Source organism: Pteropus alecto, unplaced genomic scaffold (genome assembly GCF_000325575.1).
Source record: "Pteropus alecto unplaced genomic scaffold, ASM32557v1 scaffold39, whole genome shotgun sequence".
Taxonomy (NCBI): domain Eukaryota; kingdom Metazoa; phylum Chordata; class Mammalia; order Chiroptera; family Pteropodidae; genus Pteropus; species Pteropus alecto.
The window spans coordinates 2,745,124-2,761,551 of NW_006443568.1; the positions used below are offsets into that span (position 1 = coordinate 2,745,124).

At 37.9% G+C, this 16,428-nt stretch overlaps 1 protein-coding gene and 2 non-coding genes across 6 annotated transcripts in view; all 3 read left to right on the forward strand.

The window, feature by feature from the left end:
* The first annotated feature begins 12,893 nt into the window (after positions 1 to 12,893).
* CLSPN (claspin) overlaps positions 12,894 to 16,428 on the forward strand; it is a 21,713-nt gene continuing 18,178 nt past the window's right edge. For 3 of the 4 annotated variants that reach the window (XM_025041409.1, XM_025041410.1, XM_025041411.1), the window contains exons 1-2: positions 12,894 to 13,041; positions 16,070 to 16,178. In XM_025041409.1, the coding sequence (XP_024897177.1) occupies positions 13,018 to 13,041; positions 16,070 to 16,178 (133 nt within the window). In that variant the 5' untranslated portion in view covers positions 12,894 to 13,017. Of the gene's footprint in view, positions 13,042 to 13,349; positions 13,482 to 16,069; positions 16,179 to 16,428 lie in introns of those variants that run through there. The other variant, XM_025041412.1, reaches the window with a different exon arrangement.
* Positions 13,893 to 13,972, forward strand: LOC112473069. The gene has a single exon (XR_003043901.1). It is a non-coding gene; the product is annotated as a small nucleolar RNA U2-19 (small nucleolar RNA).
* Positions 14,120 to 14,189, forward strand: LOC112473068. Its single transcript, XR_003043900.1, has one exon. It is a non-coding gene; the product is annotated as a small nucleolar RNA U2-30 (small nucleolar RNA).

The following is a 16,428-nucleotide window of genomic DNA, read 5'->3' on the forward strand; positions in this document are numbered from 1 at the left end:
CAAAAGGATGGTAGTTATGAAAAGGAATCTCCAAGTCATATGGGAAAATTATTTGGAAACTTTTGGCTGAGAGTATGTAAATGGAGTGGGTAGGGGTAATTTGGACCACAAATTTTAATTTGTATTATTGTCCATACATCCTGGTGTTTCTGAATCTGCCAAAGTTTGTGCTAATAAAGACTGAAAACATTTTTATAATGTTTGTTATGAATCAGTACTATTTTATACTAACTTACAAACAATTATATATTAACCACATAATCCTCAGCAACCCTATGAGGTAAGTACTACCATTATCTCTAATTTATCACTAAAGAAACTAAGGCACAAAGGAGTTAAATACAAGGCTAAAATGAAGGGAATTGAATCTTGGCATTCTAATTCCAGAGCCCAGATGCTTAATCACTAGGTTTATGCTGCCTCTCTTTTTAGGGCTAGATCATATTTTGCTTTCTTTAACTTGCTAGATGAAAATTTTAGTATACCAAGCCTCATAAACCAATAAAAATCTTTCCATACTATTTATTTCTTATTATATTTAATACCCAGACCATATCTTGATGGTAGCCTCAATGATTTTAACCTTTTGTTTAAAAATAGAATTTTTCAACCATCTGAATAATCCTGGACACCGAGGTGGTATTGTTTCTCTATAATTGGGGTGGATGTCTGCAATCTTACATCAGAGTCTTTAGGTAGTTAAGCACTTGGTGTGAGTTGCAGTTCCAACAAGAGGAAAAGGTCACTGTGATCATTTTCATTATTTCTCCAGGGGCTGAGTTTGTGGGCCCACAGTGAAATTTAATTACAATTTCCTTTTTTTTTTTAAATTTGGGATATAAAGGGGAAAGTCTTTTCTTAATATATTTGTGGATGCATCCATTAAAAAAAGAGGGAGTGAGCAGGGGCATTGCCTGCCTTAACCAAGGATACCACAGCCATCTTGCAAAAGCTGGAGACAAGGCAGCAAGATGGAGAAAGATTTCCCAAGGCATAGAAATCAGGCAAGAGACTAAATCTCCAGCAACCCCAAAATCTAGCTAAACTGTACAGTAGAATGAGATCTTTCACAGTTCAAAAATCTGGGAACCGGCTTAAAGCATAAAGAGTTCACTAGAATATTGCTGATGTTCAGAATTCAACCCTGGTGAAGGGAAAGTCCCGAGCCGCCCTCAAAACATTTGAAACCAGTAATGAACTGAATCTAACGAGCTGCAACAAAGCTCAGACCCAGCTGAACTACAAGGTAGATTGACTAATCTCCCTCACACTAGCGACCTGACAAAAAGGGGTTTGCCCTTTTCTATTTACGTTAGTTTCAATGGTTCTTTTACACAAACATGTATAATTAAAAATTATGAAACATATGAGTGGAAATAGTGCGAGAAGCAGATGAAGTGATAGCTCGGATTTAAAATGATCAAACTCTTTAAAATAGCTATGATAAATATGTAAAAGTTCTACTGGAAAAGGTGGATAAAACAAACGCATGAACAGATAGGGAATTTCAGCAGAGAGGTGGGAACTATAAAAAAAGAACCAAATGGAGGTGCTAGAAATGAAAAATAAAATATAGGAAATGAAGAATGTTTTTCAATGGGCTTTACAGCAGACCGAACGCAGCAGAGGTAGGAATCAACTGCTTGAAGACAGGTCAGTATAAATTATCCAAATTAAAATACAAGGAGGAAAAAAAAAAGAGTGGAAAGTATGGAACAGAATGTCCAAGAACTGAGACAATATTAAATGTTCTAACATATGTGTAATTAGAATTCCAGAAAGAGAAAATCAACAATAGAATATTCGATAATAGCTGAGTTTTCTAAAATAGATAAAAGATAAAATGCACAGATCCAAGAAGTATACTGTAATCTTGTAAGTCCCAAGTAGAATAAATACATATAAAACCACACCTAGACATATCCTAGTCAAACTACTGAAAACCAAAGATAAAGACAACATTTAAAAAGCAGCCAGAGAAATAGACATCTTGTATACAGGAGAGCAATGATATAAGGAATAAATGACATCAGAAATGGAGACCAGAGAATGGACGACACTTTTAAATTGATAGGAGAAAAAAACAAAAATATCCTTAAAAAAATGAAGATGAAATAAAATTTTCAGATAGACAAAAGCTGAGAGAATTTGTTCCAGGCAGAATTACATTAACAAGAAATGCTTAAAAAATTCTAAAAGCTAATGGGAAATAACACCAGGTGAAAATTTAGATTTGCAAGAAGAAATGAAGAGCACCAGAAATGGTAAATATCTGAATTAAATATAAAATACTTTTTCAAAAATCATCTCTAATTACAATTACGTATACATGTTATATGTGTATATAACGTATTGTAATTTGTATTGTGATTTATAAATTTATAATGAAAATTCAAAGGGCACAGGTGAGTAAATGAAATTATACTCTTGCAAGTTTTCTTACATTATTGATAAAAGAGTATATTATTTGAAGATAGGCTATGATAGCCATACCTCGATTCATGGTCATAATGTATAAATCTCATTTGCTTCCATAAGAAGGAAAAATTATAGCACTGCTATGCCAGACATTTCATTTGGTGATTTTCCCAAGTATTACAGGTAGTGTCTGGACTTATCAATCAAATACATATCCTTATATTGGAAACTCACATCTAACGGCCTCCTAGAAACTTGGCATTTCTAACAGAGTCGATATATCTTTTAATACGGTAACAAGGTCATGCATCTGTAAGTACAGAAAAGAAATATCCTGGAGCAGTGGGAAGAGCACTGGACTTTGAGTTAGGAAGCCTAGATCTAAATCCTAGCCAAACTGCTAATCAGCTGTGTGTGCCTTTCCTTCTTGGGTTTTAGTTTCCATGTATAAAAATGGGGATTATAATAGTACCAATCTTGGAGATTTGTTATATTGATTAAATAATGTATAAGAGGGTCTAATCTAGCACCTAGCATATCAGTTGCTTCTCAAAAATAACAGTTGGTACTTGGATGGGAGACCACTTAGGAAGACCAGGTGCGGTAGGCTTAAAAAGTAAAAAAATAAGGGATTGTAAACTGACAAGGTCCTTGCCATCTATGAGGTCAAGCAAGGGCTGCCTTGCCTAAAAAAAAACAAAAACAAAAACAAAACAGTTGAATCTAATGTCATAGTATTTGGAAAACTAGAGGTAGCTCAGAATGGGAAAACCGAAGTATTAAGAGATAGAAAAAGAATATGGGCTGGAAGCTCCTTGAAGACAGATGACATCTTTATTTTTTTAAAACCGTCTTTGTTCTTTGAATATAACTCAGTGCTCTGCTTAGCAAAAGTTTGATTTGAAACGATCTTGTCAAGCAAGAAAAGCAAGAGAATTCTAGCAAATTATAGCCCAAATTTTGCTTCTAATGTTGTTGACAGGAAGAGGTTAAGCCCTTGCTTAGGCTTAGACCCCTCTTTCTTTATCCCGTCTAGCATTCCATCTTATAGTTTAATAGTGGTGAAAGTAATGAGCACTTATTTAGTGCCTATTACCAATCAGTGAGTTAGAGGTCTTAACATATATCATTTCATTTAATCATTATTTTGTTTGGGAAAAATTGAATCAGAGATGAGAGGTGACTTCCCCACAGTCACATGACTGATAAATAGATCTCTCTGATGCCAGTGCCCAGACTTGTTCCATTGCACCATGCTGCACCTCTGACTCTTGCCTCACCTGGGCTCTAGCAACCATCTCCTCACTGGTGTTCCTATCTCCAGTGTTTCTCTTCTCAACCTATTCTCCAGGCTGCAGCAAGCTAACTTCCTAAAATACTGCTTTGTCCACCTCAGCTCAACATTGGTTGGCTTCTCTTTGGGAATGTGGGTCCAAATGATTTGGACCCAAGATAACTTGCTCATTTGTTAATTTTATTATATTAATAAATATTTACTTAATTATTGAGTGTTTTTTTTCGGTCGTTGTTATTGCAGGGGTGAGGGGCAGATATTAGTAGTCTCCAACAGTAAGTTCCTTTCCCAAACCGTACTACCAAGTGGTGTGTTAAAATGAAAGCAAGTCTCACATGAAATCTGCCACATGCTCAAATATTTACTAACAAGCAGGCAAAACCAGTCATACAACTTGTAAGCGCAATGAAGTCCCAGCTCTTGATCTTTTAGACACTTTGCCAAGCACTTTACATGAAAGGATTTACTTTGGGTAAATAAGATGCGCTAGCAGAAGGATTCATCTAACCTGCTAGTCAAAATCAGGTAATAGAATCAGGTAACAGAATCACTAAATGAGGAGAAAAAGACCTAATAAGTTCTAGCTCATTACTGGGCTCATTAGATTCTTATATCTTAGTCAGGCAAGGGTGGAGGTGCCTGTACAATACAACACTTCTAGCTAAATTACACATCTTGACACCACCCATTTCACTCATGAAAAACCATAGCTAACATCTAACCATAATTTACAGCCTTCTATTGTTGATGGAGATAAAGATAGTTGATATTCTCATTGTAACTGTTATTGGAATATGGACCATTGATTAGAATTTCTCAGATATTAGCTAACCACTCGTAGAGTGTATATTTCTTATTAGGGTAATTCAAATGTTAACTTATAGCCTCCAAGGTTTACTCTAAAATTAGTTAACACACACATATATTAAACTTTCTAGACTGAAATATTTTAACATATATCACATGTTTAACATATATAATTTCATATAATATAATAGAATATTTAATATAAGTAAATTACAGAAAACAACACCTTCTCTGAGGTTTAGTTTGCTTTATGTGAGGAGATAGGATGAGCTGACTTCTAAAGTTTCTTCCATGATCCTATAAATGGATTTTAATATAATTAGAAAGATCTGGGTTAGGATCATAAACAAATGTGCTGATAGTTGCTAGAGAGTCATCAAGCATGAAAACTTTTTATTTTAGAAAATTCTAATATTTTCTTCAAAGGATTTATCTTTCTAAAATAGCAGCTCTTCTCCTTAGCCCCCAATCACACCTGTCATCCTCTAAACCTCCTTTTTTAAATAAACATTTAAAAAATTATTGAAGTAAAATTGACATAAAACATTTTATTAGTTTCAGGCATATAACATAATGATTCAATATTTGTATGTATCACGTAATGATCACCACAGTAAGTCTAGGTAACATCTGTCACCATACATGATTACAGAATTATTTTTCTTGTGATGAGAACTTTTAAGATATAATTTTAGCAACTTTGAAATATGAAATACAGTATTATTAACTATAGTGACAATGCTGTACATTACATTCCCATGACTTATTTTATAACTGGAAGATTGTACCTTTGACTCCTTTCACCCATTTTGCCCACCCTCCACCCATGGCCTCTGGCAACCACCAATCTATTCTCTATATCTATGAACTCAGTTTGTTTTTAGATTCCACACTTAAGTAAAATCATGTGGTATTTATCTTTCTGTCTGATTTATTTCATTTAGCATAATGCCCTCAGGGTCCATCTCTATTGTTGTAAATGGTAAGATTTCATTCTTTTTATGGCTAAATAATATATGTTGCATCTTCTGTATACACACGTATATACACATACATATATATATCACATCTTTTTCCATTCATCTATTGATGGATACTTAGGTTGTTTCAATATCTTGCCTATTGCCTATTGCAATAAACATTTTCTTCAGAGAAATACCCAAAGTGGAATTGCTGGATCATATGATAATTTCATTTTTAATTTTTTTGAAAAACCTCCATATTGTTTTTCATAGTGGCTGCACCAATTTACATTCCCACCAACAGTACAGAAGGGGTCCCTTTTTCCACATCCTTGCCAGCACCTGCTATCTCTTGTCTAATGATGAAAACCATTCTAGCAGGTGTGAGGTGATCTGTTATTGTGGTTTTGATTTGCATTTTCCTGATGATTAGTGATGTTGAGCAACTTTTCATGTACTTGGCCATCTGTATGTCTTCTTTGGAAAAACGTCTATTCAGTTTCTTTGTCCATTTTTTAATTGGATATTTTTGGTGCTATATAGTTGTATGAGTTCTTTGTATATTCTGGATATTAACTCCTTATCAGACACATGATTTGCAAATATTTTCTCCCATTAAGTAGGTTGGCTTTTCATTTTGTCGGTTTCCTTTACTATGCAGAAAGGAAAGTTTGCAGAAAGCTTGATGTATCCCCCATTATTTATTTTTGCTTTTGTTGCCTTTTAGGTGTCAGATCCCAAAAAGCGTCACCAAAACTGGTGTCAAGGAGCTTACTGCCTATTCTCTTCTAGGAATTTTATGGTTTCATGTCTCATGTTTAAGTCTTAGATCCATTTTGAGTTAATTTTTTTGGTATGGTATATAGTGGCACATTTTCATTTTTTTATATGTAGCTGACCAGTTTTCCCAACACCATTTATTGAAGAGATTGTTCTTTCTCTCATTGTATATTCTTAGCTCCTTCGCTGTAAGTTAATTGACCCTGTATACATGGGCTCTACTCTGTTCCACTGATCTATGTGTCTGTTTTTATGCCAAACCATATTGGTTTGATTATTGTAGCTTTATGATATAGTTTGAAATCAGAGAGTGTTATGCTCCCAGCTTTGTTCTTCCTTCTCAACATTGTTTGGCTATTTGGGGTCTACCCTCTAACCCCTTAACATCTGATATTTTTCTTGAAAACATTTGTCACTACCTGGCATTACATATTTATTTACTTATTTATTTTCTATCTTCTGCTACTAGACTATAATCTTCATACGAGTAGAAACTTTGTTTAAAACTATATCCTCCCTGCCTAATCCATGGTAGTAGCTTGTTTCAATGATCTCTTGTGGCATAACAAACCATACTAAAATGCAGTAGCTTGTTTATTTACCCACAGTTCTGTAATTTAGCTAGGCTTAGTTGGCCAATTTTCCTCTAGCTTTCACCTTTGGTATTCACATGGCTGCATTCCCTTGGAGATCCAGTGGGGCTAGATAGTCCAAGATAGTCAAGTCTAGCAGGTAGCTGTTGACGGAAATACTTTGATTCTCCTGTGTATGGACCATTTAACGAGATACCTTGGGTTTATTAAATGGTGACATCAATGTTCTAAGATAATGAAGGGGAAGCTGCAAAGCTCCTTAAGGCTTAGCCTCAGAAGCTGTATGTATGTATGTATGTATGTATGTATGTATGTATGTATACACACACACACACACACATATATAAAAACACACACTATTACTTTTCATTTGATCAGTGCAAGGACACTGTAACAAGGACAGCCCAGATTTAAGAGACTGGGAATTATATAGGAGGTATAGCAAAATTATACTGAAAAAGGGAGAGGACACAGAGAGCTGTGATTATTCAAACAATCTATCATAATGCTCAATAAAGGTTTGTAAAATGAACAAATGATTGTATTATATCATGTCTAAAGTTCCATGCTTTATATTCAGAGTCTGCTGTAATCTTGTTTCCAGAGCATAGATCTTATATCTTTCCGGTAATACTCATCAAAATCTGCTCTGTAATTTATTTATTTGTATATGTTTTTTATTCTCAAAGGGGGGTACCTGTCTTTTTTCTCTGTATATCCCATGTATCTAGCAGATATTCAGGCTCCAAAGAGACAATCCATAGATACTTATTAAGTTGAACTTAACTCAACAACCTTGACATCTTATTCCCAACCTTCTGTTCCATCATTACAAAGTCACTAGTTGAACAATTCCCTGAAAATCTTACCATCATTCGTGTCTCCGTTCCTGTTCCATTTTCCCTGCCTAAAATACTCTCCTTTCTCTTTGCTCATTTCAGTGTTTCTCACTGACATTTAGCAACCTTGGCCCTACCCACTAAATTCCAGTAGAGGCTGGGTCATTATGACAATCATGATATATCCACTGGCTGAATACCACTGGTAAAACCATTCTTGGGGCCTACAGTGAGGACAATATTGTTTTGTCTATCAAGTACCACCTCCTGTCTTAGGAAGTGTTCCTTCCCCTACTCTAACTATATTGTGCTTGAAGGAGTTACTATATTCCTATAATATTCTGCCCTTCTAGGTACTGTTGATTTATCTGGCCTGTTTTCAAGGGGGTCAGGCATTAACATGCAATACAAGATTTAATATAAAGTAGGAGTGGAGCAGATCCCCTTTGTTCTGTGATAGAATCACCTTCCCCAAAACATACATACACAGGTACAGTCTCCCTAGACTGGTTGAGGCATATGTGACTGAGATATAATTGACCAAGTCCTGGGGATGCTAATGTCTAAATAAACACCACTGGCACCACCAAGGCTTTAGGCAAAGGTTGGGTCATGAAAACGTTTGAGTTTTTACAAAACCTGAATCAAAAAGCCTGAGGAAAAAAATTGAATAAAGTAGGGCAGAAGAATTTCTCTTATACATTTTTCCTGGGTAGGTAGCCAGAAAGAAAAAGGGCATTAAAGAGAAAATATATGAATAGAATACAAAAAGCTACTTAATTAAGGTTTTTGGTTGCTGCATGAATTGCAGTCAGAAATGGAATGGAGAGATGAGCCTGCGTTTGGGGAAAAACTCTTCAGTCACCAGAAAAGCTGAGAGAGATAATGAGAGAGAGAGAGAGAGAGAGAGAGAGAGAGAGAGAGAGAGAGAGCGAGAGAGCGAGAGAACGCGAGCACTCCAGTTTGCACAATGGGTAGACAGGGATGAGCTAGAAAGGGAAAACTTTTTATTCTACATATTAACTGTACCAAGCTTAAGTGAATCTATATTTGGAATTAGTGACCTATATTCTCATATTGGTGAATGGCACCATCATCTGTCACTCACCAATCCAGAAACCTGACTGTCATGCAGTCACTCTGTCTCCAATGTCTCTTGCCCCTCAAGGTTAGTCATCCTACAAGCCCTGTCAGTTTTGCCTCTTTTCTCCAGTCCATCTCCTCTCCATTGCTACTATCATTGACCTAATTCAGGTCCTTATAATCTCCCACATAGACAACTGGTCTTCCTGCCTCCAGTCTAATCCCCTTCCAATCCATCCTTTAGATGCTGCCAGAATAATCTTTTCCAAACATGTATCTAACCATGTTGCTCTCTTTCTTAACAACTCTCCCACCCCCCAGCTGCCCAGTTTATACTGTCTAAAAACTAAACTCTAAGCATAGCATTCTAGACTTTTTCTTCCCTGTTTAACTTTCAGACTTTGTTTAGGCCACCCCCTCGCCCACCCCCCCGCCACACAAACACACCCTGTACTCTAGTCCTTCTGACCTACTTTCAGTTCCCCAAACACAACATGCTTTATCAAGCCCCTGCACATACCTGGAATGCCTTCTCCTTCCTGTACCAGCCTGGAGAACTCCAATCCATCTTGGAAACTCAGTTCAGAGTCATTTCCCTTTGACTTACCCCAGACAAAGTCAGTTGCCTCTCTCTCACGGCTCCACAGCTACTTTTACACACTTCCACTATTATACAAGCTTGTTTGCTTGCCTGTCTCCAGTCAACAATGAAAATATCTCTGAGAACAAGACTGTGTTTTATCTTTATATTCTCCGTGTCTAGCATTGGCTTAAAATAGGTGCTCAAGATTTGTTGAATGAGTGGATGAATATTTTATAGATACTTTAGGTTGCTAAAAGTTGCGGTAAAGAAGCTTCTGCAAACAAAACATTGATGGTGTGTGTGCTGTCTTGCCTTGGCAAAAGGCCCTGGTATTTTTGGGTTTTGTTTTTTAGGCCATGGTATTTTAATAATTTATTCCACAATTATTTATTAAGCACTTGCTATGTGTCAGGTCTTGTGCCATTTTTAAAGGTCAGGGGATACAACATTAAGCAAGAAAAACAGTCTTGACCTTTGAGCAGGACACTCTTCAAGAGAAGCTTTAATAACTATGGAATTACAGTATACATTTTTTAAAACAGATTCTGGGAGATGCAATTATTTCAAAGGAAAGTTTAAACAACTCTGAATAATACTTAAATTAAAAAAATGGTTTTAGGGTAGAGTAATACATGGACTGACATGACCACACTCTGCCACATGGTGGCACTGATTCTCCAGGAATGAAGATTAAGCGGCCTAGGGCTTTAGAAAAGCGAATAGTTCTCAAATTCTACTTCAGAGGAATAGTAGTACTAAAAATTTAACACGGTAGCATTTCTCGATTGGCAGAAAAGATGAACTAAAAGATATAATTAGTTAATATTTTCCCTCCAAACTTTTGTAAGCCTTTGGAATCTGCTTTTGTTTGCCTTCTAGCAAGCAAATATAAATAAAATTTTGGAATGGGCTAAGAGTGTTAAATTTCATAGCTTATGTTTTCATAGACATCTAATCTCTGAATTGCTTTTTCATATTGATTTGGGTGCTATAATAATAGATCCTACTAGTGAAAATGTTTCTTAATTTATATGACCAAATTAAAGTGTCAGTACTGCAACGTATTTTCTATAGATTATCTTAATTCTAGGTGCTGTGCCAATTAAATCCATTTGAGATTGATGATCTAATCCAATCTTTTATAATTACAAATAGAGAAAACAAGACTCTGAGACAATAAATGAGTTCTCTAAGGTCACAAAGCCATTTACAGGACAAGTTCAGGCTCGTCCCTGCAAAGTGAACATTCCAGATCTTCTTCTTCTTGTCATCTATCAGCTTCATAAACAGAACCTGTTGGGCGATTAACCTGGAGAGTCAGGAGACAGAGCAAGTCAAGGTGACTCCCAAGTTTCTTAACTGGTGAGTGATGAATTATGGGGCCATTCAGCAAAATTGAGAATACAGATTGCTAATTCCAAATACAAACTCCCTTTAGCTTGGCATAAATTAATATATAGAATAAAAGGTTTTCCCTTCCTAGCATACCCCTTCCACCCATTGTCCGGATCAGAACTCTCTTTATTTCTCTGGTGACTGAAGAGGCGCTCTCTAAAGAGCAGGTTCAAGAAGAATACTATAGTTTTCAAATGACTAAATTAATTAGTTCAACAAATATTGATCGACTTTCCTACCATGAGCCAGGTATGTTCTAAGCCCTTTGTTTTCAAAGTGTGGTCTCCATATCAGCAACATTAACATCACCTGGGAACTTGTTAGAAATACAAATTCTTGGGCCTCACATGAGACATACTGAATCAGAAACTCTGGGAGTGGGGTCCGAAATTCTGTTTTTACCACCCCTTCAGATCATTCTTATGCGTGCTCAAGTTTAAGAACAACTATTCTAGATAGTAAGGACATGGTGTTAAAGAAAACAAAGTGTCCTCTTGGAGCAAACAATATACAAATAGGTAAAAGTAAAATTTTAGGCAGAGGTAAGTGTTATCAGGGAAACCAAAACTGGAGACAGAGGGAGAAGGTACAGGGTGCTCAGGCAAGGTCTTTCTGAGGAGTATGAGTTCTGGAATCAGACTGAACAGGGTGTGAATATTGGTTCCACCAGTTACTAGCCTTTTAATGGTTAAGTTTCCTCATCTGCTAAAATGGAAATAGTAATATTACTTACCTTACAAAGTTACTCTGAAGATTAAATAAGATAATGTTTTTCAAAATTCTCGCAACACAGTAACCCCCTAATAAATGTTAGCCCTCCAAATATGAGGGAGGAGTGCTATAGATGTATATCTGGGAATCATCAATGTAGAAATTAATAGTAAAGTAGGTGAAAAGGTGGATATACTGAGATGTGAGAGGAGAGAATGGATGATAGACTTGTTGGTGGGGGCAGAAGTGGGCTGAGAAGTGGTGAGGAGGGGAAGAAATGAAGATGAGGGGAGAGAACTTTTATCTGAGCCCAGTTAAAGGTGGAAATTTGGAAGAGGAGGCCAATGGATAGAGTGACTAAGTATCCTGGTTTGCCTGGGATTGAGGAGATTCCCAGGAGGTGGGAATTTCAATGCTAAAACCTGGGAAATTTTTAAAAACAAACAAACCAACGAACCCTAACAAAATAAATTAAATTAAATTAATTAAAAATAGAATAAACAGATAAAATAAAATAAAACCTGAGAAATTTGAGATAAGTTGGTCACCTTAAAAGTGGATAGGATCATGGGGAGTGAAGTGGGGATGGTAACTACCGCGACCTTTGGTGCCCTCTGATCTCCTTACAGTAATCTTGTAAAGTACCTTCCAGTAGCTTGACTCAACTGAAGCCAGAGGGCAAGGGAGCTCAAGAATGCAGTGGGAAGAAGTCAGCCTTGGCTGGACAGAGCAGGATAAGGTAAGACAGGGAATGGACCTGAAGGGGCAAAAAGATGGTAGCCAGCACAGTGAAAAGAGATTAGAATTTTCTGGAATTAGCCTTATTCTATACCCTTTGTTCTTTTTTCTGCCTTGTCCAAAGAGCCTGGAAGTAGGATGGGTGGGTGTTTTCTGCATCCTTGAATTAACCTTACATAAAATTATAAAGGTTATCCAAGGATATTCTTTAGTATCTGAGCGGCTCACAAAACTTTTCTTTTCTGATGTTCAGTGGTTTGAGTGCCATGTACAAGAAGGAGCAGGTAGGATGTAACTGCTCCAGGGATGGAGGTTCTGGAGAAAATCCCCTCAGGCACTGGACTCTAGTATGGGACAGGGATGCCCTCTGGTGCTCAGAGATTTACTCCCAGCTCACTTCCTGCCTGGAGGGCTTACTCCTCAAATTACTGCTAGATGGGAGCTGTCGCGCTATGGTAAGGGTCAAAGGTCAAAAACCACCACTTTCAGGGTACAGTCTTGCAAGGCCAGGACACCTCCAGCCACCCCCAGGCTCGGTTGACGAGGAAAGCCGCGACCCGCCAACCCAAACCGGATTATATTTGCAGGGCTAGCCGAAGTCGCTCATGATTGGTAGAACGGAGTTGGGGCGTGGCTTAATTTCGAGAGCCTCCTCCGGATTGGTGCAAATCGTCGAGGGCGGGACCTCCACTCTGGCTAGGCGCGAAAGCTCAAAAGTCGCTGCCGGGCTGGAGACGGCGGGAGCAGCTGTTCAGAGGCTGAGGGAACTGAAGACCTGCTTGGTCCCGAGGGGAGTGCTGGAGAGGCAGGAGTCATGACGGCCGAAGTGGCTTCTGAGGTGAGTTCATGTACATGCTTCCATCCGCGGCTGTGGAGGTCAGGCGCCGAGGGGTGGAGTGGAGCAGGGGTAGTGCGCGACAGAGCGGGTTGCAGAGGCTGAGAAGACTACAGCTCCCGAAGTGCACCGCGGCGTCTCAGCCTCGGGGACCGGGCAGCAGAGACCCCCTGGCCTCGCGATCCCGCTGTCCAGTTCCGACGCTGAGATTCCCGCGCCTTGGTCCCCTCGGCTGTGTTGCTCCGGGTTTTAGCAGTGCGCGCGGCCGGCCTCGCAGCCCTTCCTCAGCCTGCCCCGCCCTCCCCTTTGGCGCGTTTCCTGCTGTAGGAGTTCTTTTTAAAGCAGCCCAAAAGAGAGGAAGGCCCAAGCCGAACCCGGCCTCTGGGCAACGGGGCAGGATTCTCTGTAAACGGACGGCGTGGGTCTAAGGGAGTTCGTAAGAGGTCATCGCGCGGGGCCCGAGAGGAGAAGTACCAGTCTCGGGGCCTTCCGGATGGTGGTGGCTGGCTGGGCGCTGGCGGGATGGGTCATAGAAACGACTTCTTTCCAGTCCTGTGTTCTTTCCTGGGGCGGGACTAGGGTGAAACACTTGCCTTGGGAGCAGACTTCAATGAAACACCAAAAAACTCAGTAATCGAGATAATATTTTAATGCAGCATTATAAAGTTAATAAATACAAAAAATCCCATGACTTGATAATGAATAAAATATCAAACTTTTAAATAAAGACAAGACCTGACCCTGGGCTTGCACGACTTAGTCTCTCACCTCACCCTAATCCTGGCCCTGGTTCCAACAAAACTTTATTTATATTTATAAAACAGGCGGCTTTCTCTGAGATCTGCTCTTAAGTGGATCAGCGATGAAAACAGCCAAATCTGAGCATCAGAACACCTTCCCGTCTACCTGATGTATGATCTCTATAGTTCTGAGAAGCAAAAGTATAAACAATAAGGGTGTGTGTGCGTGTGTGTGTGTGTGTGTGTGTGTGTGTGTAAAGGTGACAGTGGATAAGTGAGGACTTGAATGAATGAGACTCGTGGTGGAGGAGAGATGTGTGTATGAAAGGCTAATGAATTCTGAGCAATGATGAAAAAGTGTTACTATTGACCTTTATAAATATGGAGGTTTCTACACTTGATCTGAGTTCAGAATTGGGAGAAAAAAAAAAGCAGGCAGCCGACTTCATGATTTTTTAAAAAATATTCCATTAAGATAGTATGTTGATTACTGAGTTTTTTGAGATCCTCTCTTCTCACCCTGTTCTTGGCCCTGTCTTTTAACCGTTGCTGGTACTGCTGCAAATTGCCTAGAATAAAGTGATTAACAACAGCACTATGTATTGAGCTGTGTGGTTACCTAGTTTCTGGATCCACAAATGGAACTAATAGTCTTACTGCTTTGGATTGTTGGGAGGACCGTCAGCATATACATGATGATCCTCAGTGGTTCTTCAGTGCATGTTATCTTTGGTTATTTTAATAATTGTACCAAGCATTCAAATCAATTTAATAGTTGTTAGAGAAGCCTTTAGGGTGAGACCTTGTACCCTATTACATGACAGATGTTAATATTTTCCCCCTCATTAAGTTGATTCAGAGCCCTGAGAACACCAAGGAGGTCAGTGACCTGGCATCCAGGACAGCGAGGTCACTAACTTGTCAAGTGACCTAATTTAGCTCTCCTTTAATATTTTACCTTTGACTTTTAAAATGGTTTTGTTTGGAAATTTTCAAACATACAAATTTAGAAAGGCTAGTATAATGAACCATCACCTAACTTCAACGTTTATCAAATCATGCCAATTTTCTTTCATTTATACCCCCACCCATTTCCCCTTCACTAGATTACTACTTGGAAGCAAATTCTAGACATTATTTCATCTGTAAACATTTCATTTTGCATCTCTGAAAAATAAGGGCTTTCCAAAAAAGAGATTACCACAATATTATTACAACACCTAAAATTTAGAATTATTGCTTAATATTAAATATCTAGTCAGTGCAGATTTCTTTCACACACACATATGCTTTCAGTTTGTTTGAATCGAGGTCCACAGAAAGTTCACATATTACGGTTGTTGGTACATGTGTATAGATCCCCCTCCCTCTCTTTTTTTCCTTACAATTTATTGTTAAAGAAACCACATAGTTTGTCGTACAGAGTCTCCCACATCTGGATTGCGTCTCTGATGTTATTTAACATGTCATTTGGATACACTGAGAAACAGTTCACATAGAAAAGGCATAATAAATGATTGATTCTTTTCATTTTTTTACCATTACAATAGGCCCCCCCCCCATTTTATCCACCCAGTACACTTTCCAAGACCCCCAGTGGATGCCTGAAACTGCAGATAGTAATGAACCCTATAAAAACTTTTTTCCTATACATACATACCTATGATAAAGTTTAACTTATAAATTAGGCACAATAAGAGATTAACAACACCAATTATAAAATAGAGCAATTATAACAATATGTTACTTGAACACAGGCACTGCACTATCAGGACAAGCCATCTAATAACTCAGGCAGCTACTAAATGACTAAACTGGGCAGTGTATACAGCATGGATATGCTGAACAAAGGGATGATTTATGTCCTAGGTGGGACAGAGTGGCATGGCATGAGAGTTCATCATGCTACTCAGAACCATGTGCAATTTAAAACTTATGAATTAAAAAAATAAATAAAGTAAATAAAACTTGTGAATTATTTGTTGAATTATTTCCGGAATTTTCCATTTAATATTTTCGGACCACAGTTAACCGCAGGTAATCGAAAGCGAAACCGTGGATAAGGGTAGGGACTACTGTACTCAAAATGAAGAGTTGGTTCTATAGAATTCTTTGCAAGTGAACAATGAATTTTTGTGTCATCCTTCATTGAAGCATTATACATATGTATACATATATATGTATTTTTAACCTTATTTCATCCTGATGATCCCATAATGATATATGTGTTATTATATACTTAGAGCTTTCTGTCACCTGCTGGTCAATACAAAGTAATTCTCACTTTCTAGGTTCACCTAGAAGTCAGTGATCCAAAACTCATTTCACAAGAAGAAGCAGACAGTCCTTCAGACAGTGGACAGGGCAGCTGTGAAACAATTGGGCCTTTGAGCGAAAGAGGTTTGTAATAGTACTCTTATTTTTAGGACTAGAATGTGGGAGCCTGGGTTGTAAGTGGATGAGATTAATTTCATTATTCTCTTGATTTACTAAATTATTAATGCCCATCCTTATTGTTTATTTTTTGTCTCTTCCCCCAACCTTATTGTTTATTTTATTATAAAAGTAAAATAATAGTGTTTGTGCCTTTTTGAAAATAACCATTTTTATTATATTATTACGTATGAAACATCTAGAAGCTACTAGATTT